The following is a 26,044-nucleotide window of genomic DNA, read 5'->3' as shown; positions in this document are numbered from 1 at the left end:
GAGCCCCTCTGCCCCAGACCGCTTTCATCTGGGAAGCAGGGAGCAGTGCGGAGCCCCCCTGTAGCCTGTAGACGAGACGTCTGCCCCCTCTCGGCCCTGGGACCCCCCAGGGGGCGGCAGCAGTGGGGTGTGGCGCCTGGTCCCCAGGTCCAGAGAGCAGACAGTGGTGGCATCTGTCAGGAGGCCACCCACTTGCTGGGCTTGAAAGGTCAGCCCCAGACCTGGGCTGCGTGGCGGGGGGGAAGGCAGATCAATATTTCTACAACCACATTCCAGGTGAAAACTGCAGTTCAGAGAGGGAAGGTAACCTGCCGCGATGCACAAAGGCAGGGCCGGGACTTGTCCGGGGGCTCTCCTTGTGAGCCCACTGCCCAGAGAGGATGGGCATGTGCCGGAGGTCTAGTGAAGCTCCACCAGCCGATGTCACAATACTGGTGCCGGAGCCCGAGGGTGCAGCTAATCCTCTTATCCTCCAGGGCAGGAACTGCGCTGAGGAAAGTGCTTTGCCTAATTGTGCTCCCTCACAGTTAATCCAGAAAAAGAGGCCCCGTCTGCATGGACTGGCGTGACACGGCCCGCGGGCCCCCCGGCTCGGGACGGAGATCACCAGCTCCGTCCAAGGGTGCTCACCTCGCTGTGGCCCAGGCCCCAGCTCACCTCCTGGTCAGGCGTCCGGAGCTGGGAGGGGCCCATCTCTTGGCCATCACCAGCCTCCCGGAGCGAGCTGGGCCACAGCAGGGACACGACCTGGCCAGGGCAGGGCATCGCGCTTTGGTGGGACTGTCTTTCGTGGAAGAAAGTCGCGATTGTGGTCTGAACCTTTCCACCAGGACAGCACCCACTCCTGAACCTGTGTGGCATCCAGGTGTGAGCGGGGCTGAGCCGGGCCTAGGGGCCCTCCCTGCTGTGCAGTCACTAGGCCTGAGGCCACCGGGGCCACGATGCCGTCCCTTGGGGACGCTGCCCCGTCTGGGGGGACCTGACGCCAGGAGGGCTTGGGGGCGCGGTGCTGCTCTCTCCAGCTGCCTTCCCTCACAGGCTGGCCTCCTCGCTGCCTCTAAACCTGTTCCTCAAACCCAGAGTGGTCCGCAGAGCGGCAGCTTGGAAGGCTCTCAGGACCTGCCCCAGACCTGCCGAGTCAGAATCTGCGCTTTAACCAGACACCCTGGGATGGCGAGGCAGCTGTGCTGCTCCAGGACATGGTGGGGACCCTGCAGCCGCTTGCTCCCGACGCAGCTCCCCCAAAGTTGGCTTCGGGCTCCTCTGTGCACACCCACGACCCTGCTGCACACTCGACTCCTCGGGCGTGCTGGTGTGTGAGCCTCTTTCCCGTCTCCCCACCCACGGGATGACCCCTGGAAGGTGCTGTCCTAGAAGCAGCCACAGAAGGCATCTCACACACACCCCTTGGGCCGTCTGGGGCTCAGAGTACAGCTACAGGCAGACGGCAAAACCAAGCTCCTGCCTTCCTTGACCTCTCAGCTTGACGGGGCACGCGACTCTCTGGGGACCCTGGTGGCCGTCAGGTCCTTGTAACAACAGGCTTTGCGCCTCGGAGGAGAGAGCTCGCAGATGGAGCTCCTGCTTTGGCGAACCTCGGGAACGGCCTTCCCAGGAGAAGTCAGCACCTCTCATGATGGCTGCATGGGATCAGAGCACAGCAGCTACTGTGTGCAGCGCCCGCCCGGGGACCTTCTCAGTCCTCGCCGCCACCCACGAGGAAAGCACTTCAGTTTACACACAAGGGAAAAGAGGCACAGAGAGGTTAAGTGACTCACTCAGAGCCACACAGCTGGGAAGTGGGAAAGCCCAGCCTTGAACCCAGAGCCTGTCTGTAGCCACTAAGCCCCTGGGCCTCCGGGCTGTTCCCCCTGCCCCCCACCCCGATCTGCTGGCACCGATCTCCAGACGGGCTGGACTCAACAGCCCCGCCAGCCCCGACGCCCTGCAGGGCTGGGCACGATGGCTCGGGGCCCAAGAGCCCTTTCCCACCACACCAGGAGCTTCTGCCACGTGAAGCCTGGGCGGAGACGCGGGCAGTTTACGGCCCCCCCACCCCCCACCCCAACCTTCAATGTCTCTGTCGGTGGAGCCAGAAACACTCGTGGGAGGGAGGGGAGGCCACGCTGGTGACGGAGGTGACGCTCCGGTGCCCCTTCCAGAGCCGCCACGGCCCCAGGCCCTTGGCCTCACCAGGCGTCTCCCAGTCTTGAGGGCCACCGGTGTCCCCAGCTGCCCCCGGGCGGCACGTCGCTGGATTCCCGACCAGGCCCCACCCCTCAGAGCCTGACCTCTCCTGGGCACGTCAGGCGGGCCGGCCGGGACCACCGACATGGAGCCCAGCCCCACGGGCCACCCCCGGGCAGCCCTGCTCCATGCCGGCATCCCAGGCCACCCAGGCCACCCAGCGGCCACAGGCCCCACGTCCCCTCACGTCCATCTGCCTGGAGGCCACAGCTTCCTGCACGTCCCGGCCATCCGGAGGGGCTGCCCGCCGCCCTTCGCCTGCTGCTGGTCATGCTGAAGACCCTCCTCTGGCTGTCCCTCCCACCTTGTCCTGCATCCTGGGTCCAGGCCTCACCTCGTCCAGACCCTGGACCCCAGGGCCTTGACGGCCTCCCCTGTCCCCGGGGCCAGGGGCGGGCGGCCAATGCCATGACTCACCCGCTCGTTCCAGAACACAAAACAAACCCTGCTCTTGCTTCCAAAGTTTGCTCACAATGTTCTCTCTCATGATAATGAGGTCGTGCTGAGGCAGGAAACGTCCTTAGCTTTGGGGATGCAACGACGCAGGGGCAGCAACCATGCAGGATGTCCTGGGATCCGGGTGACAGCAGGCCCGTTCTCGCCACTGTTCCACATACTTAAAATTTGCAAATTAAAAAAACAGTTCCCTCTGCCCAGGAGCCTCCCGTCCTCGGGGGTCTCCACTCTGTTCTCTCCATCCCCTGGGCCACATGCCGTCTTCCGAGTCCCGGAGTCTTTTCTGGAGGCTCCCCCCTCCTCAAGCAGCCTGGGAACCCCAGGGGGGGGGCCTCTTCCTCTCCAAGCCTCCTGGGCGTCCTGCGCTCGCGGACACTGGCCAAACCCCCGACCTGCTAAGTGCCCACGTCCACAGCCGCCTCCGTGTGGGCGGTGGGCAGGGGCAGGCAAAGCCGTCGCTCATGGGGAAAGAGGGGAGCGACAGCGTCGGGGAGAGCGCGTCCCGCAGCCAAGGTACGGCAGGAACCTGCAGGGCGCCATCCCACCCCAGCCCAGCAGCCCAGAACCCACTGGACGCACATTCAGATGGCCTGGGTGCCTCACGGGAGCAGCGGGGCTTTCTGTGCAGAAGCAGATGGGGCCGTGCACACGCGGCCAGGCTCCTGCGGCCAGGCTCCTGCTGAGTCTGCCGAGGACGCGAGCCTGCGGGGCTGCGAGTAGCAGCCTGGAGCGGCCCGTCCCACACACGACCCCGCCGGCCACCGCCTCTCGCCCAGGGACCAGCACAAAGATGCTGGGAGGCCAGTGCAGCCCAGGGAGGGGGCGACCCCACCGTTCACCCCACGCGGGGTGGGAATCAACAGGCACGCTTGTCACTCCAGGGTCTCAGCTAGTAAGAGGGGAAGAGGGGCTGCCATTCCAGGGGAGGGCTGACCCCGCCTGTGGCCCACGGCTTATGACCTGGAGGCCACCACCAAGTCCCAGCGAGCTCCTGACAATTGCTGAGCTTCTGTGCCGACAAACACGCTTGGTGTCCTCACAGCCGCTGAACTCAGCGCTGAGCTGGGATCATTCACTTTGCCGCACGCCGACCTGGGCCCTGTCCACTGGGCTCCATTTGGTTTCCTCTCCTTTTAAAGGACAGAAACGAGGTGGCCAGGGGCTGGGCCTCTGCACAAGTCTACATGACCTTCAGGACTGAGCCCGGCGGCCCGCTGAGGCTGGGGGACCGTGGTTTCTCCAGGACCGGAGCTGAGCACCCCCCTGCTCCAGGTGCTGGGGGCCAGGCACGGCCTCCTGGGGCAGAGGTTCAGGACAATTAATCCAGCACCGAGGGGCACCCAGGGGAGGTATTTACAGAGCAGCCGCGGCCAGGCCAGGCCAGTCTCCCCGCGCTGCAGGCCTGCCCCCCGCACCCCCCCCCCCGACCCCGGCAGCCAATGGGTACCGAGGAGACCAGGCCAGCATGGCCTCTGCCCTCGGGGCCTCCAGGGCGGGGCAGATGTACTGGGGATGTGATCGCCAGAGAAGTGTGCTGGGAGGAAGAATAAATTGGGGTAGGGCCGTGGGGAGGCCTCTCTGGCAGGTGACCCTCACTCGAGGCCTGAGGGCTGAAAAGGAGACCCACACAGAGCACAGAGAGATGGGTCCTCCAGCAGGAACATGTGGCCTGCAACGCCCCAGGGTGCTGTCCAGACCAGACCAGCGGAGTCCCGTCCAGCCGGCCAGGCCATGTGCCGGCCTGGGGGGTGGGGGGTGGGGGGCGGAGTGGGCCAGGGTTCACCAGAAAGCGCCAGAGGCGCAGGGAGGGACACTGCAGGTGACAGAGCGAATGGGGGAGGAGCCGGCGGAACGAAGGAGGCAGAGAGAGAGGAAATCCGAAACCCCAGATGCCTGTGGGATCACTGGGGTCGAACAAGGAACCCCCGGCGGCCAGGGCCCACCGGCACCACCTGCTCCTCGCAGGAACCCCGGCTGATCAGGACCCGCCACCCACAGACCAGGCTCGAGGGCTGCTGCACCGGCAGGGAGCAGGTACGAGGCCGGGGGCCGCACGGAGGGGCGCCCCACGGCGGAGGAGCAGAGCGGCGTGGAGAGGGCTGGGGGTCATCTCGCCTGCGGCCCCCAGCGGCCCGGATACCCGCGGCCAGCGGCCAAATGTGTGGATGCAGGCCTTGAAGATGGGCGGGACGCACAGGTGCCACAGGCCGCGCACACGCCCGATCTGGGACATCCGTCCAGAAGTCTCCCGGACCCAGCACCGGGCCCAGCCCTCCGCAGTGACGGCAGCCTGGCCTTTTACTCTGGAATCTAGCGGGTTCCCACGACAGCTGCCGAGACAGCGCGGCGGCTCCCGTGTCCTCCGGCCGCCCGCCGCCTCCCAGACCCACTGCGCACTCGTTGGAGCCACAGCCGAGGCAACCCACCCTTCCCCGGGCAGAGGCCATGCTGTTCTGCCGGGTCTCAGGGCTGGGAGGTGCGCGTCCTGCTCACGGCCACACAGCTCCCAGAGGCTGTGACGTCCTCACCAACCCCCACCCCGCCCGGCAGCTGAGAAACACGAAAAGGCTGCGTCCTGATGGAAACCCAATCCCCTCGCAGAGCCCTGCGCCTGGGGACAGTCTCTCCTCACTGAGTACAGCCTGGGTCAAAATACCGTGTTCTGTGCTAATCGCCACGCTCCCCCCACCGCGGGAACATTCTGGGGCCCTGAGGGGGGGCTTGTGGCTCTGTGTCCCCCGAGGACGCGGCAGACAGAACACAGAACAGGACGGCCCCTGCCCGCAGCACAACAGCATGACAGCACGCTCTCTCCGGAAGACCCCGCACAGCCTCCCGAGCCGCTGCTCAGCCCGGCTGAAGCAGGAGCCCCAGGGGCCTCGTGGATGCACGGCTGGGGCGGCTCAGGGACTCCTGCAGCACCCAGGGGTCAAGGGTCGCGCTCAAGCCACCAGCCAGTCGGCTTCGGGATGTGGGGCCCTGGGCCTCCCTGCCAGCTCCACCAGTCACAGCCACACGGTCCGGTGACCGGAGGTTCCAGGGTCCAGAAGCAGATCCTGGACATGTGCAGATAAGCAGGATGAAGACGTTTACTTTAGGGCTGTTTATGGGGCAAAGCGTGACATCAGCTGCTCGTCCACTGGTGGGGCCTGCTGAGCGAATGACAGGACATCCCCACAGGGGCTGAAAGAGTGCAGAGGCCTCTGGGTGTGAAAGTGAATGGCCCCCAAAATCCACTCAGAGGGGCTGTGAGGACAGGGCCCAGCGCTTAGGGGACCCTAACAAAGGCCAGTTCCCACCACTGCTCTAAGACCAGCATCCTCTGCTTTCCCGAACGGAAGGATGAGGGACCTGCAGGGGCTGCGGTGGGGGCAGGTGGGCAGGTGGGCATCTCAGGGCACGTCCGGGGCCCGGGGCAGGGCTCAGACGGCTGTTCTCACCATCCGCCTTCCGCAGACGGTGGACGGTGCACGTGCGTGGCCAACATTTAAACCTTCAACGTCCTAAACTGCAGAGAGACTAAAACAAGTGGCCGCGCCCAGGGAGAGGGGCAGACGGCAGGGACCCTGGGGTTGGGGGGGGGAGGCTGGAGCGATCGATCCTGCATCTTCGAGGCCGACCAAGGGGAGGAGGGTCACACCGCTCTTCCCAGGTGCCCCCCCCGCGGGGAACCGTAACTCCCGCCTCAGGGGGACACGCTCTCCCTTCACGCATGATCCTAACAAGCCCCGAACAGCAGGTAAGTGGCAGGTCAGGAGGGAGACGTGGGCAGGGGACGTGACAGCCGGCGAGGGGTCAGAACCACTGGATAGCCCAGGACCTGCCTCCCAGCCCCGGGGCCAACAAGCCGTCTGACCCGAGCAGGCCGGGGACCTGTGTGAGCTGAAAGCTTCCCTGCGCACCAGCAGGTTTATTGCCCAAAGCAGGTTCCTCCCACGGTGCTGGACAAACGCACCTCTTCCACTCCATGACTTGCTCTGCGGCGTGGAGGCCTCCGCCCACCTGCTGGTCCGGCCCACATCTCCGCTGAGCTCCGCCCGGGGAGGGGGAGCTCCTACCCGCCCCCCGAGGCCACGGGCAGCCCTGTCAGGTGGCAGGTGATGCTCCCCCAGGGAACGTGCTGGCTTCAGAGTTAAGGGTTGAAGCCGGGCTGTCCTTGTTCTCTCTCTCTCTTTAATCATCCTGCTGTTTTGACATGCACACCCAAGGTCTAAAATTAGGCCACTGGATCTCACACCTGACTTTCCAAGCTCCCTGTTGGGGGGGTGGGGGTCAGCACTGACCCGGGAAGGTGTCAGATCCGTGTGGGGGAACAGTGTCTTCTCAACACGCTGTCCCAGCCCCGCCTGCTGGAGGGCTGCCCGCCTGTGCACCACGGCCCGCAGGGTTCCAGCGCCCCCCACCACCCCCGGCCGCTCACCACTTCCATAAATTCAGGCCTGAAGGCGCCTGGCAGGCGGCGGGGTTAGAAAGGCTATGAGGTCCCCACCATCCCCACCGTGTCCTCAGGGCCGACTGCTGAGACCCTCCATGCAGGCCACACTCAGACGTGGGCCAGAGAACCAGGATCAGGGCTCCAACTGCCCCCAGACGGGGAGACCCGGCCAGGGTCCTCCACCTGTCACCTGGCCACAGGGTCGCCGTCTGCGCTCCGCTGCAGGAAGGCAGGAAGCACCTGCCCTTTTCCCTTCCTTGCCCGTGAAGGTCCCTGCGACTCCCCCTGTTTCCTGAGGACCGCCCCCACGCCGGAACGCCTTCCCACGCCATCAGGGTTGGTTTCGGAGGGACCCGAATTCTGCACCCATTAAGTCCACAGTGCTCCCGGGAAGGGCCCTGCCCCTGCTCATGGCATCCGTATGGCCACCTCCGGGAGGACCACGGTCCTGCCAGCCAGGCAACCCCGGTGCTTTCAACCACACCCCTTCCTCTCCCCTTGTCTGTTTCTCGGGAAGCAGTTTGTGCAGGTATTTGGCCGTCAGGACAGGGAGACAGCATTAGGGGATCGGCTCCCTTCACCTCCACCACCAGCCGAGGTGTGAGGTCTGACCTCTGTCCTTTAGCGAGCAGCCTGACGGTCGATGGGGCCGAAACTTACATACTCCCCAACCTGCTCCCGGGCCACCTGCCACGGGCACAGGGGCACTGATGCGGCACCTGGGCACGGCTAACGTGGAGCACCTGTCCTGGCAGGTATGGTGAGGCCAGCAGGGTGGGGGCCTGCCCCAGGCTGGGCCGGCAAGTGTAGCCCTGTCACTGCAAGATGGCATCACTGCCCAGGCAGCCCAGCCACGAGGAACGGCCAGGGCGAGGCCGACAAAGGGCACCAGGTGGCCGGAGAGGAAGGAGGGGCGGCAGCTGCCGGCCGGCTCCAAGCGAGCTTCTGTGCCTTTTTACAGATGAGAAAACCAAGGCTCAGAAAAGCGAAAAATCCTGCCCAGGTCCCGGCCAGGAGGCAACAGCAGCAGGACAGGCTGGTGTGCTCAGAGGCCCACGCCCCTCCCCGGGCCGCGAGACAGGCAGGGAGGACTCAGGGGCGGGTGGGGGGCACGGCTGCACCGGGCTCCTAGGGCCAAGCAGGCCAAGGACGGGCCCGAGGACGTGCAGCCGCCCCTTCCAGGTGGCTGCCCCTCGTGGGCGCCCCACACGCGGCCCTGCCCACAGAAAGTCCACGTGCCGTCATAACACTGACACAGGCGGGGCGGGGTGCACACCAGCCAGGAAGCCGGCGCGGGGCACGCTCGTGCACCCCAGGCTGCAGGGCTGGACCCCCAGCAGGTGTCGTGAGGGCCTCTTCGGCCATCAGGGCCCTAGGTCCTGCCCAATCTGGGCCAGGCCAGGCCGACACATAGGGCTGTGTCTGCACCAGGCAGGCCCTCCGGGGGGTGGGATGGAGGCGGGCATGATACCCAGGAGCGGAAGCCGCAGCTGCCAGGCCCAGCTCTTGCTCTTACAGCTGTGTGACCCGGGCAGATCAAGCCACCTCTCTGGTCCTCAGCTGCTGCTTCTGAAAATTCTGGGGTTGACCCGCCCCCACCCCGGGTCTGCACATCAAATCTGTTGGGGGTTGGTGACAGTAATTCTCACTCCCAGGACGGCCATCACCGAGTGCGCCCCACGCCCAGAGCCCCCAGTCCCAAGGCTGTCCTGACCCTGTCACTGCGGTGCAATCCCTCAGTCCCCTCCCCTCCCCAGGGCTGGTGGGGAGATACAGAGCAAGGCACCACGCCCAACGGCTGACTGACCCTCGCAGGCGCCCACGCCCAGCCACCTCGCTCATGACCTGCAGGACAAGGGCTGGACTCTTCTTACTGTAATTCACAGAACCCCCTTCCCACCCGTTATTCACCTGGAGCCCTGTGGGTGGACAGGTGGGGCGCCAGGCGAACAGGTGCCCGTTATGTGCCAGGACCAGGCCCCTGTATACACACCTGTGGAAAGTGTATGCTTCCCAGGCTATTTTCCTACCTAAGCCGCAGGATGACTCTGAAGGAGGATAACCCTGTCCAGCCAGGGGGCTGAGGGGCCCTCACCATCCTCACTGCGGTCCCCTCTGCCCACAAGCACAGCCCTGGAAGGCAGGAGGACCTCGCATCCCTTGTGCGCCGTCTGGTGGCCAGTTGGGGTCAGTCCGATGTTGAGCTGCAGTGGCCCTCACTGTGCTGCAGAGCCACCAGCCCCTGGGCCACCTGGGACCCTCCGCAGCAGGGGCGGCTGGACAGAGCGAAAGGTAGCAGAGGTGTGTACAGGCGGGGCGACCCTCGCTCCCTGCAGAGGCTGGTACCCAAGTACAGGGGCTGCCCTCTGAGGCTGGCCAGGGCCTCAGACAATAGGCACCGGAGCCGGAAGTACCGTCGGGGGAGCTGTGCAGGCTCCGCCCCGCCCTCTCCTGATTCCCTGCTGCATCAGGTGGCCTGGTTCTCCGTCCCTCTTTGCCCAGGACCCCTGTGTTCCGGCCCCCCGACTCTCGTGATCTCTGCCTCCCCGGAGCCCACACTCCAGGCTGATGCCTCTTTGCAGAAACTACAAGAGTCTCAGATCCGGCAACACGGCGAGGCCAGGGGCCTTCCCTGAGGTGCTGTGGGCATCCATCGCCAGGGTCTTTGGGCCGGCACTTGACCACCTCGCTTCCTAGCCCTCCTGAGGCTCAGGGTGCCAGGGCAGGGGACCAGGAGGCGGGATCAGAGGAAAGGTGGCAGGCCCCAAAGCGGGCAGCGGCCGGACACCACGGGGAGCCCACGGCACTTCTAGGCACTACACGGCCCGGCGTCGGCCAGTGACAAGCACACCCATTGCCCCTGCATCTCAGAGCCTCTCCCAGGCCAATTCCTGATTCCTGGAGGCGAGGAAAGGGTCACCAGCTACAAAACACTCTCCAAGATGTATCCCTAGGCCGTGGAGCATTTCTGGGCATAAGACTCTGGGACAAGTGAGAGCACCGGGCCTTCAGCTCAGGCAGCAGCTCTGGGAGTTTGCGCTGATGCAAGAGCCCTTCCAGACGCACCTGCACCCGGGACGCACCTGCACCCAGGCGGCTCCCATGGCTGCTTCTCCTCTGGGCCAAGTATGCCCGGTGCTTCCAGGCCCTTTCACACCCACTGCCCTCCCCCCACAGCCTGGCAGCCCCCCTTGAGAAAAGTTCCTCCAGAACTAAGATGAGGCAGCTGAGGCCCAGGGCAGAGCAAGTCAGCAGTGAAATGAGACAAAAACCCAAGCCTTGGACATCTTCCCCGGAACGTCAGCTGGCCTCAGAGGAAGACCAGGGAATGCGGCAAAGCCAACGACACAGCCAGGTGGGCACCGTGCGGCCAGCGAGAGGACCTAGCACCCCTCCACCAAGTGGAGGGACTGCCTGGCCCACGGCACCCCGGGCCACTCTGGGCTCACCTGCGATCACACTGGGCCTGCCCTTAACTCCAAGGCAGGAGCCCTCGGTCTAAGGTAGGAGGTGAAACGTAAATTCGCGAGCAACAGCGACCACAGATCTGCGGGTCAGGGAGGCTGGAAGGGAGCTGGGCCACGTCTGCTCGGGGCCAGGGCACAGGGAAGGCCAGTGAAGGCCTGGGAGGGAAACAGGAGGCAGGTTGGTGTGGCGGAGCCCTTCTAGGAGGGAGCAGGCCGTGCAAAGGCATGGGGGCACGAGGAGACCAAGCCTGCTGATGGCAGAGGGCAGACACCAGAGCTCCAGGGAAGGTCATAGCAGACACCCTACGGAGGTGTGGACAGGCCCTCGAGGCTGCAGGGCCTACAGGAAGGTCGAAGCAGGAGGGCTGATCTGTTGGGAACCCCAAGGGGAGGCCAGGTCATCAAACTGCCCCTTGTGTGGGAGGGGCCCGAGAGATGACCCACCAGGAGCCCTCCCGCCGCTGCAGCCACCTTGTCCCACCCAAGCTGCTGCGCAGAGGCCGGTCGTGTCCAAGTGAAGCGTCGCAGGAAGCGCGTCCTCTACCCACACGGCCCCCAGCAGGAGGCGCATCCTCTACCCACACGGCCCCCAGCAGGACTCGTGAGGAAACTCAGGCTGCATCCCTGGAGCGTCAGGATCCGGGAAGGAGAGGAAGCCCAGCTCAGGTGGGGTCTCACCGGGGCTCCGGGTGGGAGAGCCTCCCGCCTCACCCCCTCAGCCTCCGCACGGTCCCAGCAGAAGGCAAGCTAGCCGCATTCCAGCCGCCACGTACGCTTTACCGCCACGATCCTCGGACACCTGAAGTTAGCGCAGCTGCAGCCCGTTGCCCACAGACGACGCTGCTGCCTGGCACGGCTCTCCCTTCAGAGGGATGGGGCCGAGGGGTGGGCAGGGCTGCCTGCACCAGAGGACACACGCCTACTCCTCGAAAAGCACACCCACGCACACACCACAGGACATCCTGCGCTCGAGCCGACGTCGCGGCCAGAGGAGCCAGCATGGGTCCTAGTGACAAGGGGCTGACTGTCCCCACTGCAGAGCCAAGGCCAGACACCCATCAGCTCTGCAGGAATCCAGCTCTGAGCACAGCTCGGGCGGACAGGGGAGCTGCTGTTCCACGGCGTCCTGGGCGACATTGGTCGGAACGGACGGCGGCCGGCCGGCCAGAGCCCTGTGCTCCCAGAGCCGAAGTCTCAGCGAGGCCCGGCCGGCCAGCCGGCTCTGCTCAGAGGAAAGCCCTTGCTGGGCCACGGGCCCTACCGGGAAGCCCCACTCAGCATCCCTGCAAACGCAGGACGCGCCTCGTCTAGAAACTCAGCACAGAGCCAGTGGGTACGTGGCCGTGCCCTCGGAGCCGAACTTCTGAGCCAGACGGGAGCAACGGTGTCACACAGCCTGTCCACGCCCGGCCCAACTCCCCCGCACTCACACGGGCACACGCGTGTACACCTCACGCACGCCCGTCGCCGCCGGCTCCAGCACACAACTCGGTTGCAGGCCAGCACTCAGGGCCCTCCCGCAGGGGACCGGCCGGCCTGTCCCCTTCTCCACCTGCACCGCATCCCAGCTCCTCCAGCAGCCCAGCCTCCGGCTCATCCCCTCGCAGCCCCCAAGCCAAGGAGCCGCCCAACCCCTCGCCCTGCCTCCTGGACAAGCTCCAGACACCAGCTTCCTTGTAACCAGCTCCGACGTTTGGATTACAGGTCTGATGCCCAGTCTTACCTCGCTGCCAACTCCAGGAAGGCAGGCCACCCTCTCCCAGGGGGCCTGCGCGGGGTCACCCCAGGGGGGGCAGGGTAAGCCGAGTGGCTGCGGTGCTTCAGAGCCCAATGGGCCTCCATTCACAGATGGAGAAACCAAGGCCCAGAGGGGGCGTGAACACAGGGGCTGGGACCCCAGCCTCTGCCCTTGCTTCAGCATCCACAGCATCAGCTTCCCAGCCCCTGTGGGGGTCCCCGGGGCAGCCGAGCCCACCCCACAGTGGCTGACACCGAGGCAGACACGGAAGCCGCACAGCAAACGCCCACAAGGTTGCAGGGACCCCCCTCGCCCTGGCCTTGCCCACAGCGCCACCTACCGTCCTGCTGCCCCCCCCACCCCGCTCCCTCGAGAGCCCGCGGCCGCCAGGACTCAGCCGGCAGAACGCCCCTGTGCCAGGGCCCCCCAAGGCGCATGGGGAGCGCCCCCCTTTCTGGGGAGGTGCGTCTCCCTGCAGACCAGGTGACCTAGCAGGACGAAAGGCTCTGGGCACGCGGGACACCCAGGGATAAAGCGGGTCAGCCATACCGCTCACACTTTGTCCTAGAAGGCGGGGTGCGAGGCGATCCCTGGCCCTGTGTTTGCGGGGTGAGAACACGAGCGGAAGGTGGAGAGGAGCGGCTGGTGGGGCCACGCTGAGCAGGGGGACGGGGGCGGGGCGTGGGCAACCGCGAGCAAGGAGGGCAGGCTGGTCCAGACCCTGGCACAGGGCGGCCTTCTCCTGCAGGTGGGGGAGGGAGCATGTCGGGGAGGTGTGGGCCAGGGCCAAAGAGCAAGCTCTCTGCGGGGTCTGGACGTGCCCAGGCGCGGCCGAGCACCCGGACGCAAGGTCCTGGCACTGAGGAGATTCTGGGCCAGACAGAGACACAGGTGACAAAGGAAACGCCCCAGCTGGTCCCTCTGCAGCACTTATTCTTCCCAACATTAACCCATCCGTACACCTCGTGGGCTCATCCCTCCGCCCCCGCGGGCCACTCAGCACTCCAACAGCGGGCTCCCCAAGAGCACTTGTGGGGTGAGTGAGTGAAGAAGAGGAGGTCATGGCAGAGACGGGGTCAGGGACACCCCACGAGAGAGGGCGGGAGGCCCCCTGCAGGCACAGCAACAGGGGTGCTGGCGCCAGGTGGGCAGGCAGGGCAGCGCGTCCAGAGATGGCCCAAGAGCTGCGGCCCAGCCCCGGGCAGCCACTCCCCAAACCTGGCTCCACCTGGAGGCCCTGGGGCAGGTCTGAGCTCCCCACAGCCCTCGCCTCCACCCCGCTTCTGCACCAATTTCCACGGGAGGGTCTTCCCCATACGTCCGAACAATGCTGACATCAGCCGGGTGTGTTGCAATTCAGCTCAATTCCAACACTCTCTACCCGGCTCGCAGGCCTCTGGAGACCAGCTCACTCACTAGATGACAGGTGTGTTAGGCAGGAAGCTACAGCATACAGACCCACAGCCAGGGGAGAGGCCTCGGCGGGAGGGGGCCTGAGGGGACGGAGCAGCTCTGGGGGGCGGGGGACCGGAGCTCGCTTCGTGGGGAAACATCTTCAGGCCTCCTGGGGAGCTTTGGCCCCTCCTGCCTGAGTGGCCCTGACCTGACACAGGCCCCGGCCAGAGCTGGGGTGGCCCGCGCCTCGCCCGCCCCACGGAGATTCTGCTCCCCGCACCCTCCCCGCGTCCCACCCAGTGCACCTTCCCCTCCCGCAGCACCAGACGATGAAGGGTAAAGGGTGTGGCAGCTGAAAATCAGGCTTAAATGATGTCCACGTCCTGACCTCAGAACTGGTGGAGGTTGCCTGCCCAGCAAACAGGGGGCTTAGCTTGCCTTCAGGGTCTTGAGGTGGGAGTTGTCCTGGGTCGGTGGGGCCCTGACTGCTGTCCCCCCCCCCCCGCCATTTCCTTATAGGAGGGAGGCAGGTGGGGGGAAGATGCTGGCCTTGAGGACTGGAGCCGGCTCTCCTGGAGGGGACCCTCCCCTGGAGCTGGGGAGCGGACAGCCCTGCCCGCACCTGGATCTTGACCAGTACTGGTTTCAGGTTTCTGGCCCCCAGAGCCAGGGGAAAATATATTCCTGCTGTTCTAAAGTCCCCAGTCTGTGGTCATTTGTTACAGCAGCACAGGAAACCAGCGGGGCGTATGAAAAAGGCCGTGTGTCCATCCCGGAAAGACCAGTCAGTCTGTCGGGAGGGACGGCGTGTTGACTGCAGCCTCTTTGAGATGAGCAGCCTGCCCCCACCCTGCTCTCCCCAGATGAAGAAAAGGCCTAACTCGTCAACCAGATGCAAACAGGTCCGTTCTGCCCCAGGGACCGAGCGGCCACCTGAGAGGAAGACAGCTCGGAACGGCGTGTGCATTCAGCAGGCCGCCCTCGAGGTGAGCACAGGACGTCCATGCTCTGCATCGGCAGACGCCTCGGGGGCGGCCCGGGGAGCACGTCTACCGCCCCTTCCAGCCCACCAGAGATGCTGGACAGCAGACCAGAAACCCCAAGGGCTTCCCCCACATCCTGACAGGGGAGGGATGTCTCCGAGAAGGGCTGGCAGGAGGGACTGCTCAGAGCCCACTCCCCCCTACCTCCCACCCGGCCAGCCCCCCAGGCCCCCAGCCTCCGTGCAGCCCCGCACCCACAGAAGACCTGGGCGCAGACCTGCCTCCCGTTTCACTTGCTGTCAGCTCCTTCCTGCCCCCAGCACCCCTCAGCCCGAGGGCTGCAGATGACCCTGCAGGAAGCCTCGATTAGGAAAAGTGATGATGTTTATGGAGCACACCTGCTGCGGGGGGCTCCTAAGAAGGCAGCTGCCCTGTGTGTGTGGCAGGAGGGGAGCAAAGCCCCGCAGGGACCTGCTGTCCGCTGAGGCCAAGATGTCGTGGGACCCCGCGGTGAGGGGCTTCCCCGGTCCATGTCCTCCCTGGGTGCCGACCTCGATGGGGAAGCAGGACGATGCTCCCATGCTGGCCAGAGACAGACAAGCAGAGGGAAGAGCCACCCGTCCGTCCACCCATCCCTCTGCACAGCCTGTCCTGCGGCACTTACCACGTTCCAGAAAAGCGGATTGAAAGCGATGGTGAGGACTGCAGCCACAAAGTGGGGTTCTGAGGGGTCCACGTAGCCCAGCAGCCGGGTCATAACGCAGAGGTCTGCCTGCAGGGACAGAGCCGGCGTCAGCGGGAGACCTGCCTGCCCTGCCCCGCCCCACCTGGACAGACACGGGAGCGAGTGACAAGCCCCAGAACTTGGAAACAAAGTTACCCTCCAGGAACAGGTCAGGAGGCTTGGGCACGTCCAAGTCCAGCAAAGGTTACTACAATGTAATCTCATAAAACGGAAGATAAAAGCCGAAACCCAACCAGCCGTGTCGTTCCTGTTGGAGAGCGGCCGGGCCAGCAGCGGAAGCACAGAGAGGAAACCAGCAGCTCTGAGGATGAGTGTCCAGCACGCTGGCGGGGCAGTGACCCCGCCGGGACCCGTGTCTGCATCACCAGGGTGACCAGGACCCAACAGAGGTGTTCAGAGGCCCCAGAGCCAACCCGAGGGGCCGACATCCGTGCTCAGCCTCCGAGACCCAGGAAAATGCAGATGAGCTCTTCCCGGCCCTGGACCTGGGCATGGGGGCTCCCAACCCCGGCCCCTGCCCCGAGAGCTCACACACAGTGCACAGCTGCTCCTATCGGCAGCCCCTGGACCGGCGCTCCTGGGCATGGGGGCTCCAAAGCCCGGCCCCTGCCCCGAGAGCTCACACACAGTGCACAGCTGCTCCTATCGGCACGCGTGGAACAGGTGTGCACTCCGGGGGCTCGGGTAAACCAGATGCGCCGTCCCCAAAGCAGCTAAACCAGTGAACTGAAACAAACCAGGTCTGTGTCAAACTGCCATGTTCTCAAACACATGTCAAAAGGACAAGGACGCTGCAGAAGCCCAGAGCACCCTGTACCCACCACACAGCGCTGAGTGCCCCTCCCGTATGTGCAGAGGGCCAGCTTTGAGCCCCAGATTCATTGCCCCCTGTGACCGGGGCGGGTCTCCCCACCTCTGCGCTGTCGACCCTCCGGCCGGTCACTCTTTGTGGCCCCCACCCACTCCATGCCGGCCGTCCTCCCCAGCTGTGACAACCGAAAATGGCTCCAGACGTGGCCCAGATGTCCCCGGGGACAGAACTAAGACCCTGCCTCTAGGGACAAGAGGAGGAAACAGCTGGCTGCCTCCAATGCTGAGTTCCCCCTTTAAAAACCGTGAGACACTGCTGACGTTCTGCGTGGTCAGTGTTCACTGAGTCCCTGCATTACTCTTTGTATTTTTCTTTTTTTTTTAGAAATTCATGGCAGCTCTCCACATGCAATTCAGAATAACAATAAGCCTCAACTGGAAGGTAAGTCACAAGCCTTGGCTTGGGGTGGGGGAGTGTGGAATCCACTCCAGGCGGGCCAGCCGTGCCCAGGGTGCAGAGCTGGGGGGCAGCCGGGTACATAAACCATGCTTCCTGCCAAAGGCCCCCAGCCCCGGCCTGGCAACTGAATCACCACATCCAGCTTAGGGCCGCCCACAAAACATGCTTCTCACCAGTTATGGACTCTGATGACAGCAACAACTCCCACGGGAGTTGATATGGCATTTCTGCAGACAAGGGTGTCATTGTCAGCCAGACTCCCTTTTTTTCTTTTTCTTTTTTTTTTTTTTTGCGGCACGCGGGCCTCTCACTTCTGTGGCCTCTCCCGTTGCAGAGCACAGGCTCCGGACGCGCAGGCTCAGCGGCCATGGCTCACGGGCCCAGCCGCTCCGCGGCATGTGGGATCCTCCCGGACCGGGGCACGAACCCGCGTCCCCTGCATCGGCAGCCTCGCAGGCGGGCTCTCAACCACTGCACCGCCAGGGAAGCCCCAAGCTCCAGATATTTTTAAGAATTCCACTGCTCGTCATTCAGCAGACGCTGAGCACCCCGGGAGGCTCCACTCTGGGGGTCTGCGAGCTAAGCCCCTGCAACAAGGCCAGTGTGCACCTATGTAAGTTCTCACACCTCACCTTGGGCCACCACCCAGCAAGACGAGCACCGCTGTCGTGCCAGCTCAGAGAGCCAGAGGCTCCCGGGGGCCAGGCCAGGCCAGCGCTTCCGGATTCCAGATTCCAGATTCCGGGTTCAGGCACTGGAGTGAGGATGAGTCCCGAACACTCCCAAGGAGGCCGGGCAAGTGAGCGGGAGAGAGACTGCTTCTTCGCCTTTAGGAGAGCAGAGGCGGAGGGGAAACTGAGGCAGAGCGGTTAAGCAGTGACACTGGCTGAGGTGGCCAGCAGCAGACATCCGGCCTGGGCTCCCTGTTAGGGCTGAACTGGTCAAAACTGGAACCTCGGCCCCCGCCCAGGTCCCAGGGCCCTCGGTCAACCTCTCATCCAGGAAGTATCCGGTCACCTTGAGGGGGGATTTGCGTTGCCCAGAGAAGGGCCCACCGAGCAGGAAAGAATGACGGACAAGTCAGGTGGCAGCAGAGGGCCCCCTCCTGGCTTCCCGCTCCAGAGGCCTGCAGGTCCCGTCCTGGTTGCTGTCACCCCCAAAACCCGCTGGAAAGGGTGCCCTCCCGGGTCAGGCAAGAGCAGAGCAGGAGGGTCCCAGACCCCCTTCCTGTCACCCTGTACCCCTGTGGGCCACCTCGACTAAGGGGAGGGGCCCACCGGGGCCCACCCACCCTCTGCCCAACCTGATTAAAGCAGCGGAAGTCCTGGCCTTCTGCTCCCGGTAACCCTAACAACGGAGCCCCCCTCTGGCTCCAGGGTCACGGGCCGCGGAGCCCTGGCGCTGGAACAGAGAGGAGATGGGCTACCTACCGCTGCCCGGGCAGCGCTCCCGCGAGGGGCTCAGCGGCTAGAGCCCGTGCCGCTCACCGTGTGAGGGTCAACAGCACCCAGGGCCACATTGTGGCATCCAAACAAACCGCAGGGGCCCAGGGAATCAAAGTCACATCGACCGCAGCTGGGACCCACGTACCGCTCCCTGCCGGGGGAGGGGACGGGGTGGGGGCAGCGGGGCGGGCCTCCAGCTGGACCCTCCGTCTCCGGGCCTTCTCGGTGATTCAGGAGACATTCACCGGGAAACTTCTGCTGCAAGCCCCGAGCCTGGCGCATACAAGAAGGAGCGGCCACGACCCCATGGCGGGGCACCAGGCCGAAGAAGGTCTCTGGGCAGCGGATAATCCAGGCTGGGCTGGGGGCTCCCCCTCACCCTCCGGGACGGACCACAGGAAGCTCCATGACCCATCTCCGCCCAGGGGGACGAGAGGGGAACACAGGTGCCAGGATACAAGGGGCAGAGGGTGCTCCCTGTGCGCCTGATGCCAGCGCTCAGACATGCTCTCTGGAGGGGCCCTCGGAGAATGCTCCCTTCCTAAGGAACAGCCAGCGAGGGGTGCGGCCCACACGCTGGGACGGGGGGCGAGACAGCACTGGAGACCACCTGAAGGCTCTGCTTTCCTGCGATACAGACAGCGGCCAGCGGCTGCCCGGTGTTCCGAATCCATGACTCCTCCCAGGAAGCTGTTTATTCACACTCTTCCTCCGATGAGCCTGTCCTGGGCCACGTGCCGCGAGGCTCTGAGGGCCCGTGGGGTCCCGCGTCCATGGGGCAAGGTGGGCCCTTCCTGGGAGTGGGTCTGGGGCCTCCTCTCCTCTGCGGGGAGCCGTAAGCCGCAGACCCCTCTCTACTTTCGCCCTCAGGGGCCCCGGACAGGCCCTGCTACGCTGGTGCCTAAGGCTATTTACCTAAGGACGCAGTTCTGTGTCCAAGGCAGTGGTGACAGGAAGCCAGCTGACCGAGCCCTGGGACAGGGCTTTGCAGAGGCGACAGAGCCTGTCCTGAGACAGGGTCCGATGCCCTGTGGGAACCTGGGTAAACTTTGACGGGGGTGGCCCCTCCTTCCTGGGACCATCAGGAGGATTAAGTGAGATGATACAGGAAGCTCACTTATTACTCTGTGACTGAGTCCGCCCACAACCCTGTTTTTGCCCATTTTTCAGACTAAAACACTGAGGCTAACACGTGAAGCCAAAACGGGTAGGCAGAAAATCGGTGAGGACAAGGTGGGCCAGAGCAGCAGCCCCCGTAACAGAGGCGGCTCATCCCTCGCAAGTGCCCATAAAAGAAAAAGAAAGAAACAGTAAAAGTGTGTGTGTTCTTGAACCAAAGCAGAATCAAACTAGAGATCAGTACCAGAAAGATCCTTGTTAAAGACCACAAGTAGGGGGCTTCCCTGGGGGCGCAGTGCTTGAGAATCCGCCTGCCAATGCAGGGGACACGGGTTCGAGCCCTGGTCCGGGAAGATCCCACATGCCACGGAGCAACTAAGCCCTTGCGCCACAACTACTGAGCCTGCGCTCTAGAGCCTTTGAGCCGCAACTACTGAGCCTGCCAGCCACAACTACTGAAGCCCGCGCGCCTAGAGCCCATGCTCCGCAACAAGAGAAGGCACTGCCATGAGAAGCCCGCGCACTGCAACAAAAAGTACCCCCCCCGTTCGCCGCAACTAGAGAAAGCCCACGCGCAGCAACGAAGACCCAATGCAGCCAAAATAAATAAATAAATACAATACAATACAATAAAAATAAAATAAAGAACACAAATAGGGACTTCCCTGGTGGTCCGGTGGTAAAGAATCTGCCTTCCAATGCAGGGGATGCAGGTTCGATCCCTGGCCAGGGAGCTAAGATCCCACGTGCTGCAGGGCACCTAAAGCCCGCGCAACAATTACTGCGTTTGCGTGTCTCAACTAGAGCATCCGCGTGCCGCAAACTACAGAGCCCACGCGCCCTGGAGCCCACACACCACTATTAGAGAGAGAAGCCCGCATGCCACTATTAGAGAGAGACGCCCGCACGCCACTATTAGAGAGAGAAGCCCGCACGCCACTATTAGAGAGAGACGCCCGCACGCCACTATTAGAGAGAGACGCCCGCACGCCACTACTAGAGAGAAGCCCGCACGCCACAACAAAAGATCCCACATACCTCAATGAAGATCCCGCGCGCCACAACTAAGACCCAACGCAGCCAAATCACATAAATAAATATTTGTTTTAAAAAAGAGAAGAACATCCATACGGACAGACGGAGGAGTAAAGCCCCACGATCACCTCAACAGAGGAGAAGAAACCGAGGTTCTGCCCGCTTACGTGACTTGCCCAAGGTCTGGACTGTGACTCAAAAACACTGAAGACAAAAATTATGTCCTTGAGAACTTCACACAGTAAGTCGTCCAGAGAAACGGCCTGCTGTTTATTCTAACTAATGTGATAACGCCAAAAGAGTTTGAAAAACAACTCAGTGCAGCAGGCAAACATCTCGCCCCGAAGGCAGCTCCTACCTGCCCCTGGGATTTGCCTCCCAAATGGTCACAGATGAGTCACAACAGGGACCGGGCAGCCCAAGGGGCCTGTCGCCCAGCATGGTCTCGACGCTGCCTGAACACAGTTGCCTTGCCTTCTGAAGAGCACCCACCCTCAGGTGGGCCGCACTTTACAGCTGACAAAGGTCCCATCTCACAGAGCAGGTAACTGAAGGGCCCCTCTTGACACCTACACCACCCATCACTCACAAGGGCTGGAGAACCATCTGGAAATGGGCATGAAAGGGGCCCCCCGACTGTGCCCTGGCAGCCTGTGCTCCCAAAGAAGCCAGCACCCCGAGGCCCCACTGGAGCCCTTCAGTCCGGCTCCATCGCCCACCAGCCAGCGGGCTTCCCTCAGCTGCCCAGCTGAGGAGCCTGGCTGAGTCCCGGGCAGGGAGAGCCTCGGTCGACGAAGCTGCAGCGGGGACGCGCCTCAGCCCAAGGGGGGACTTTCTAAGCTCAAAACAAAGCCCAAATTCCGCACCAGCTGGAGCAGGCCCAGGAGCTAGTGGTCAAGGGCACCGTGCCCATGCTTGCATGTCAGCATACGTGTGGCTGCTGAGGACGTGCGGTGCCACGTGATGAAATGACATATTTTACGTATTGGGTCAAATATATTGTCAAAAGTGATTCACCGATTCCTTACTCTTTCAACTGTGGCTACTAGAGGAGTTTAGATTCTCAGCGTGACATATTACCGCCAAGGGACGGCGCGGGGCCAACCCGCTGCCATCATGCAGCTCAGACGCCCAGCTGCAGAGAAACCATCCCGAGGATGACATCTCTCAAAACCAGAGGTTTTCACTGAGGAGGGAGGAGGGCTGCCAAGTAGGACAAATACACAACGTTCAGCGTTGTTGGCAACAGGAAGCTTAACTGTACCAATAGGGCTGCAGTGGAAAAAACGGAATGTTAGCCAACGAGGGTCACCCTGACCTGTCCCCTGAAAGGTTCCCAGATCGCTCCAACTGCACAGCCCCACAGGGAAGGGAAGAAGGGCAGAAAAGACCTTCCCCCCAACACCCAGGAAATCTCCCCCTCCCCCGCTGCTAGGTCTAGAACACAGGCCTTGCCTAGACCTGAGGGCAGGACCCTAACCCTGCAGCGGGGCCCACTGCCCCCTTGATTTCCACCAGAAGCCCCGAAGGCTTCCCCACCTCCAGTTAATGGTGCCCCATCCTTCCCCCGTAGGTCTCACCCATGAAACAGCCACCCCAAGCCAGGCAATGCCGAGGGTCCCCTTGGGCTAGGCTTCTCTTTGTTCTTGAACAGATACTCCTCCTCGAGGCCTTGGTCTGCCAGCCCCCCACCAGAGCACCTGGGCCCCCACCCCCCCAGGGCGTATCACTCAGGGCTCAGATCAGAGGTCACCTCCTCAGATAGGGACCGGCTATCTCAGGATCTCAACCCACCTCCCCACAAGCCAGTTTCTAAAACATTGACCAGTTTTATCTCCGGCAGAGAATTTTCAATTTCCAGCCTCAGTGGAGTGAATGGTCAGTGAGAGCCGACAAAGAATGCCGCCTGCCATTCCGGTAAACAAGGGAAGTCGCCCCCCATCAAGCCATCGGCTGCTGCTGCCAACCCCACAGTGCACCCTGAGGGGGGATTCAGGATGGAGAAAAACAGGAGACAGGCCCCAGGCAGTTAAGATGCAGTTCTGAGGAATAATTTCAAGGAGCCCAGACTCTCGCATCTTCCCACAAATAGAAAAGTGCTAATATCATGTACAAGATGTCTGCTTTTTTGTGTTTAGCAGTAATCTTTTGATGTTCGATGTGGGTTTTCTTCCAGCAAAAACTCCTATATATCCTGGCTCCCCCTCAGAGCTACTGAGAGGCTCCTTCCTGGGCTAGAGTCCTCAGTAAGGTCCCCAACAGAACACAACTCGCAACCATTAGGTTGTGCGTTTTTCTTCAGTGGACACCTGCTCTCGATCGGTACCGGCTGTACCAATGAATGGACCACAAAAGGCGGCCTCGGGCAGGGACCTCTTGGGAGCTCCACGGGGAGTGGCTGACGCCGAAAAGGTTAATGTCTTGTCTCAGAGGAGACTCTAAGGGCCGGGGCCAGGGGCCCGGCTGGTCTTCAGAACCAGGTCCCGCCTGGCCCATCCCGGCCCGGCCCGTGCGGGGCTCCGCAGGCCGCGAACTCCCCGCCAGTCCACCCGGGAGGAGGCCTGTCCTCCGGCCTCAGCTCGGGGCACCTCCTCCCCGGAGCCTAGCGATCCCGTAGGTGCACACGTGTACGCACTCCCACGCGCGGTTACGGGTGCGCACACGCGCACTCGCACTCACACGCACGCACCCGCGGCCCCGCCCCGCCCCCGTTGCCTGGTAACGGCGGCACCGCCCGCGGGCGTAGGCGGTGGCACCGCCCGCCGCGGACCCAGCAGCCCTAGCGACCCCCCTCCTGGCCCGGCTGCCGGCGCGGTCGGTACCTTCCTGAAGTCCAAGTTGCCGAGGCCCCCGCAGCAGTCGGGCGCCGCCACCGAGCTGCGCATGGGCCCCGCCCGGCCTGGCCCCATTGGCCGCGGGCCGCCTTGCAGGGACCAAGCGCGGGCCTCGCGGCAGCCCCCAACCGCCAAGACCGGCCCCATCACGCCCGGGAAGCGCCGCCGGACGCGGCGCTTTCCCGGTGACCGCGCTTCCCCGGCCTTCTGGGAAATGTAGTCCCCGTCCCCGCGCAGCGCCGCGCTCCCGGGCTCGCACCAGCCTCTCGCGGAGCCGAGAACTACAAGTCCCAGGGCCGCCCGTTGCGGCGCCTGCCAGTCCCGAGTAGGCCACGCGGCTGCTGGGCCCCCGCCCGCCGGACCCCGGATCCCGGCTCCCCACTCGGTCCGCCAACTGACCTAGTGTCCCTGTCCTTGGCCGGCTGCGGCGGGTCGTAGGTTTAAGTAGCGCGCTGCGCAGCCCCGCGGACCTGGACTTTGGCCGGCTCGGCCCCCCCGCCCCTCCTCAGGCTGCCTGTGGCGGGGAGGCGGGCACACCCCGCAGCTCCCGCCCCCCCACCCGGTTGCGACCCCTCCTCCACTGGCCCTCGAGCACTCACCGGGGCTGCCCTCACTGTCCCCTGGGAGATGAGAGCCGAGCAGCACAATAAAGGATTATAGCTTGATGCGGGCTGGGATGGCAAAGCGGGGGACACTGCCCTGGAATGCTCAGGGAAGGGCCCGAGGGAGGCCTGTGCGCCGGAGAAGGTGGCAGACATGCAAATTGCGGGGGTGGGAAGAGGGACCACCTGTGCAGGTGCCTGGAGACCAGAGGAGTCCTCAGTAATCCGGAAAAGGCTGGAGTAGTGGTGGAGGGGGGACAGCGGGAGGGAAGGGGTTTAGAAAAGTAGGTGGGATTTTAGCTGGTTGGGTCCCAAGAGAGCCCCTTTGGTAGCTAGGTGTCACATACCTGGGAGCCCTGGCAGTCCCTCTGCTTCCTGATTCCGGCCCACTTCTCTCCCCCTTGGCCCTCAGCACCTACCAGCCCAGAGCATTTGTGAGCTGCCACCGTGTGCCCACCCCTGTACTGACCACAGCCTCCCTAGGATGGGGCAGGCCCACCAAGAGACAGGAAGGATGCTGGCACCTAGCTAGCTAGGTGCACTAGCTCTGTGGTTGCAGGCAGCTTTCGTTTTCTCAAAAGTAAAAGGGAAATAGCTGCTGGTAAAACCCACTGCACAGGACCTGACCCGTGGGAAGTGCTTGAGAACCACTGGCCACGAATGGGCTGGGTGCACAGCAGGTGCTGCAGGGCTGGTTTGCCCACTGACCACCCCGTCAGGGTGTCCAGGCAGGGCCTTCCGGAACCAGAGCCAATTCTGGAGAGCCCGCCAAGGGGGAGGGCCCCCAGGGAGCACTCCCCCCCAACTACAGTCTGTTTCACCCAAGCCCCAGTTTTCTCCCCACCTACCAGGCCACTCTCCTCCCCCCCACCCCCCATTCTTTTATTAAGCCAGGAATATTAGTTTTTGTGTGTTTGGTTTATCTGGGAACAAAGAAAGGTAAATGTCAGAGGTCGCACCATAGCTGATGCAACTGGAGGAATCCACTCCTCCACCGCTAACCCACCCCCACCACTCTGGCTCCATGAAAGGAACACACCCAGACGTGCAGAAGCCAAACTCAGCTTCCAGTGTGATCGATCGGGACTGTTCAGATCAAAACCCTCCTGCTGAAGAAATCTGGGGGCAGAAGTCTTGCCTGGCCCTTTGAAAACTCCCAGGTGTGAGCTTGCAGGGGTGTCCCCAGGCCGACCTCTCTCCGGGGAATATGCCTTTTCCGGCAACCCTGGCAAACAGAGAAGTCACTTCTGAGGCAGCGTGCTGCTCTGTCGGACAGGATGTTTGCTCCAGACACCGACCCAAAGTCCCTCTTGCTGCAGCTTTAGCAAACAGCCCCTTTCTACCCTCAGGGTTATCTCTCTTTGCCCCTTGATAGCTCTTCAGATATGGGAGCCATTTATCATGAGTGTCTCCCAGGCAGCTCCAGGACAAACATCTCCAGATGACCTCTCTGGCCAGGAGTTTGACCTTCGCTGGGAGGGGATCAAAGCTAACAGCCATTTCTTTGCCGTCCTCCCTCCCCCAGTGGCCCTGGATCTGACTGCCTGGCTCCCAGCAATCACCAAAAGCAGCTTTTATTACTAAAATTAACATTTGCTTATTGAGTGGCCTTTGGTAAAACCCAAACCTTCCCCTACTCTGAGTCTCTTTTCTGTTCATAAAATAGGTACGATAGCATCTCCCGATAGGATCAGCCCGGCACGCAGTAGGTTCTCAACAGGTGCCTGTCTCCCTCCTTTCCATACAATCAAGACTTGCCTAAGATCATACTCCTGACGCACCTGAACACGCTGCGGCTTAGGACTGCCCATGACGGGGGGCCTAGCGGAGCCGGGTACTAGCTGGGAGGCCTGCGAGTCCCCGGGAGGACGTGGGTGAGGAGGCAGGCTGGGCAGCGTCCCCTGAGGGGTGGGAAGCAGGGGGAGGCTGGGGCGGTGGCGGGCACCGCAGGTCACCGGAAACCAGGTCATCGCGAGTTCTTTAAAACCAGGAGGGGACTGAGGGGCCGCGGCCATGATGCCCAGCTCCCCTCCTACATCCAGGCCTGATTGCCCCCACCCTAACCACGGCAGGTTCTGTAGGAGCCGGGTGGGAGCTGTGGCAGGGCAGCACCGCTCATAAAGAGTAAACTCTCCCTTCCGCCGGGGCTTGGGGAGGAGCCCCTTCCCCAGCGACCTCTGTTGCTGGGAGGAGGGCTTCGCGGCAGATTCACCTGAATTCAAGGCCCAGGAAGCACCAGCAATCGCTGCGGGCTCTTTGCTGGGCCTGGAGCA

At 63.4% G+C, this 26,044-nt stretch overlaps 1 protein-coding gene across 2 annotated transcripts in view; it reads right to left on the bottom strand.

Moving 5' to 3' along the window:
- Positions 1–24,286, bottom strand: part of PEMT (phosphatidylethanolamine N-methyltransferase) — a 47,465-nt gene extending 23,179 nt beyond the window's left edge. The window contains exons 1-2 of one of the 2 annotated variants that reach the window (XM_027131292.1): positions 24,119–24,286; positions 15,386–15,493 (exon numbers count right to left, since the gene is read on the bottom strand). In XM_027131292.1, coding sequence (XP_026987093.1) covers positions 15,386–15,478 — 93 coding nt within the window. In that variant the 5' untranslated portion in view covers positions 15,479–15,493; positions 24,119–24,286. Of the gene's footprint in view, positions 1–15,385; positions 15,494–23,157; positions 23,330–24,118 lie in introns of those variants that run through there. The other variant, XM_027131290.1, reaches the window with a different exon arrangement.
- Between the last annotated feature and the right edge of the window lie 1,758 nt (positions 24,287–26,044).

Source organism: Aethalodelphis obliquidens, unplaced genomic scaffold, assembly GCF_003676395.1.
Source record: "Aethalodelphis obliquidens isolate GAN/ISIS:26980383/991018 unplaced genomic scaffold, ASM367639v1 scaffold38, whole genome shotgun sequence".
Classification (NCBI taxonomy): Eukaryota; Metazoa; Chordata; class Mammalia; order Artiodactyla; family Delphinidae; genus Aethalodelphis; species Aethalodelphis obliquidens.
The sequence above is the reverse complement of the archived record's forward strand: the minus strand, read 5'-3'. Positions and strand labels throughout refer to the sequence as shown.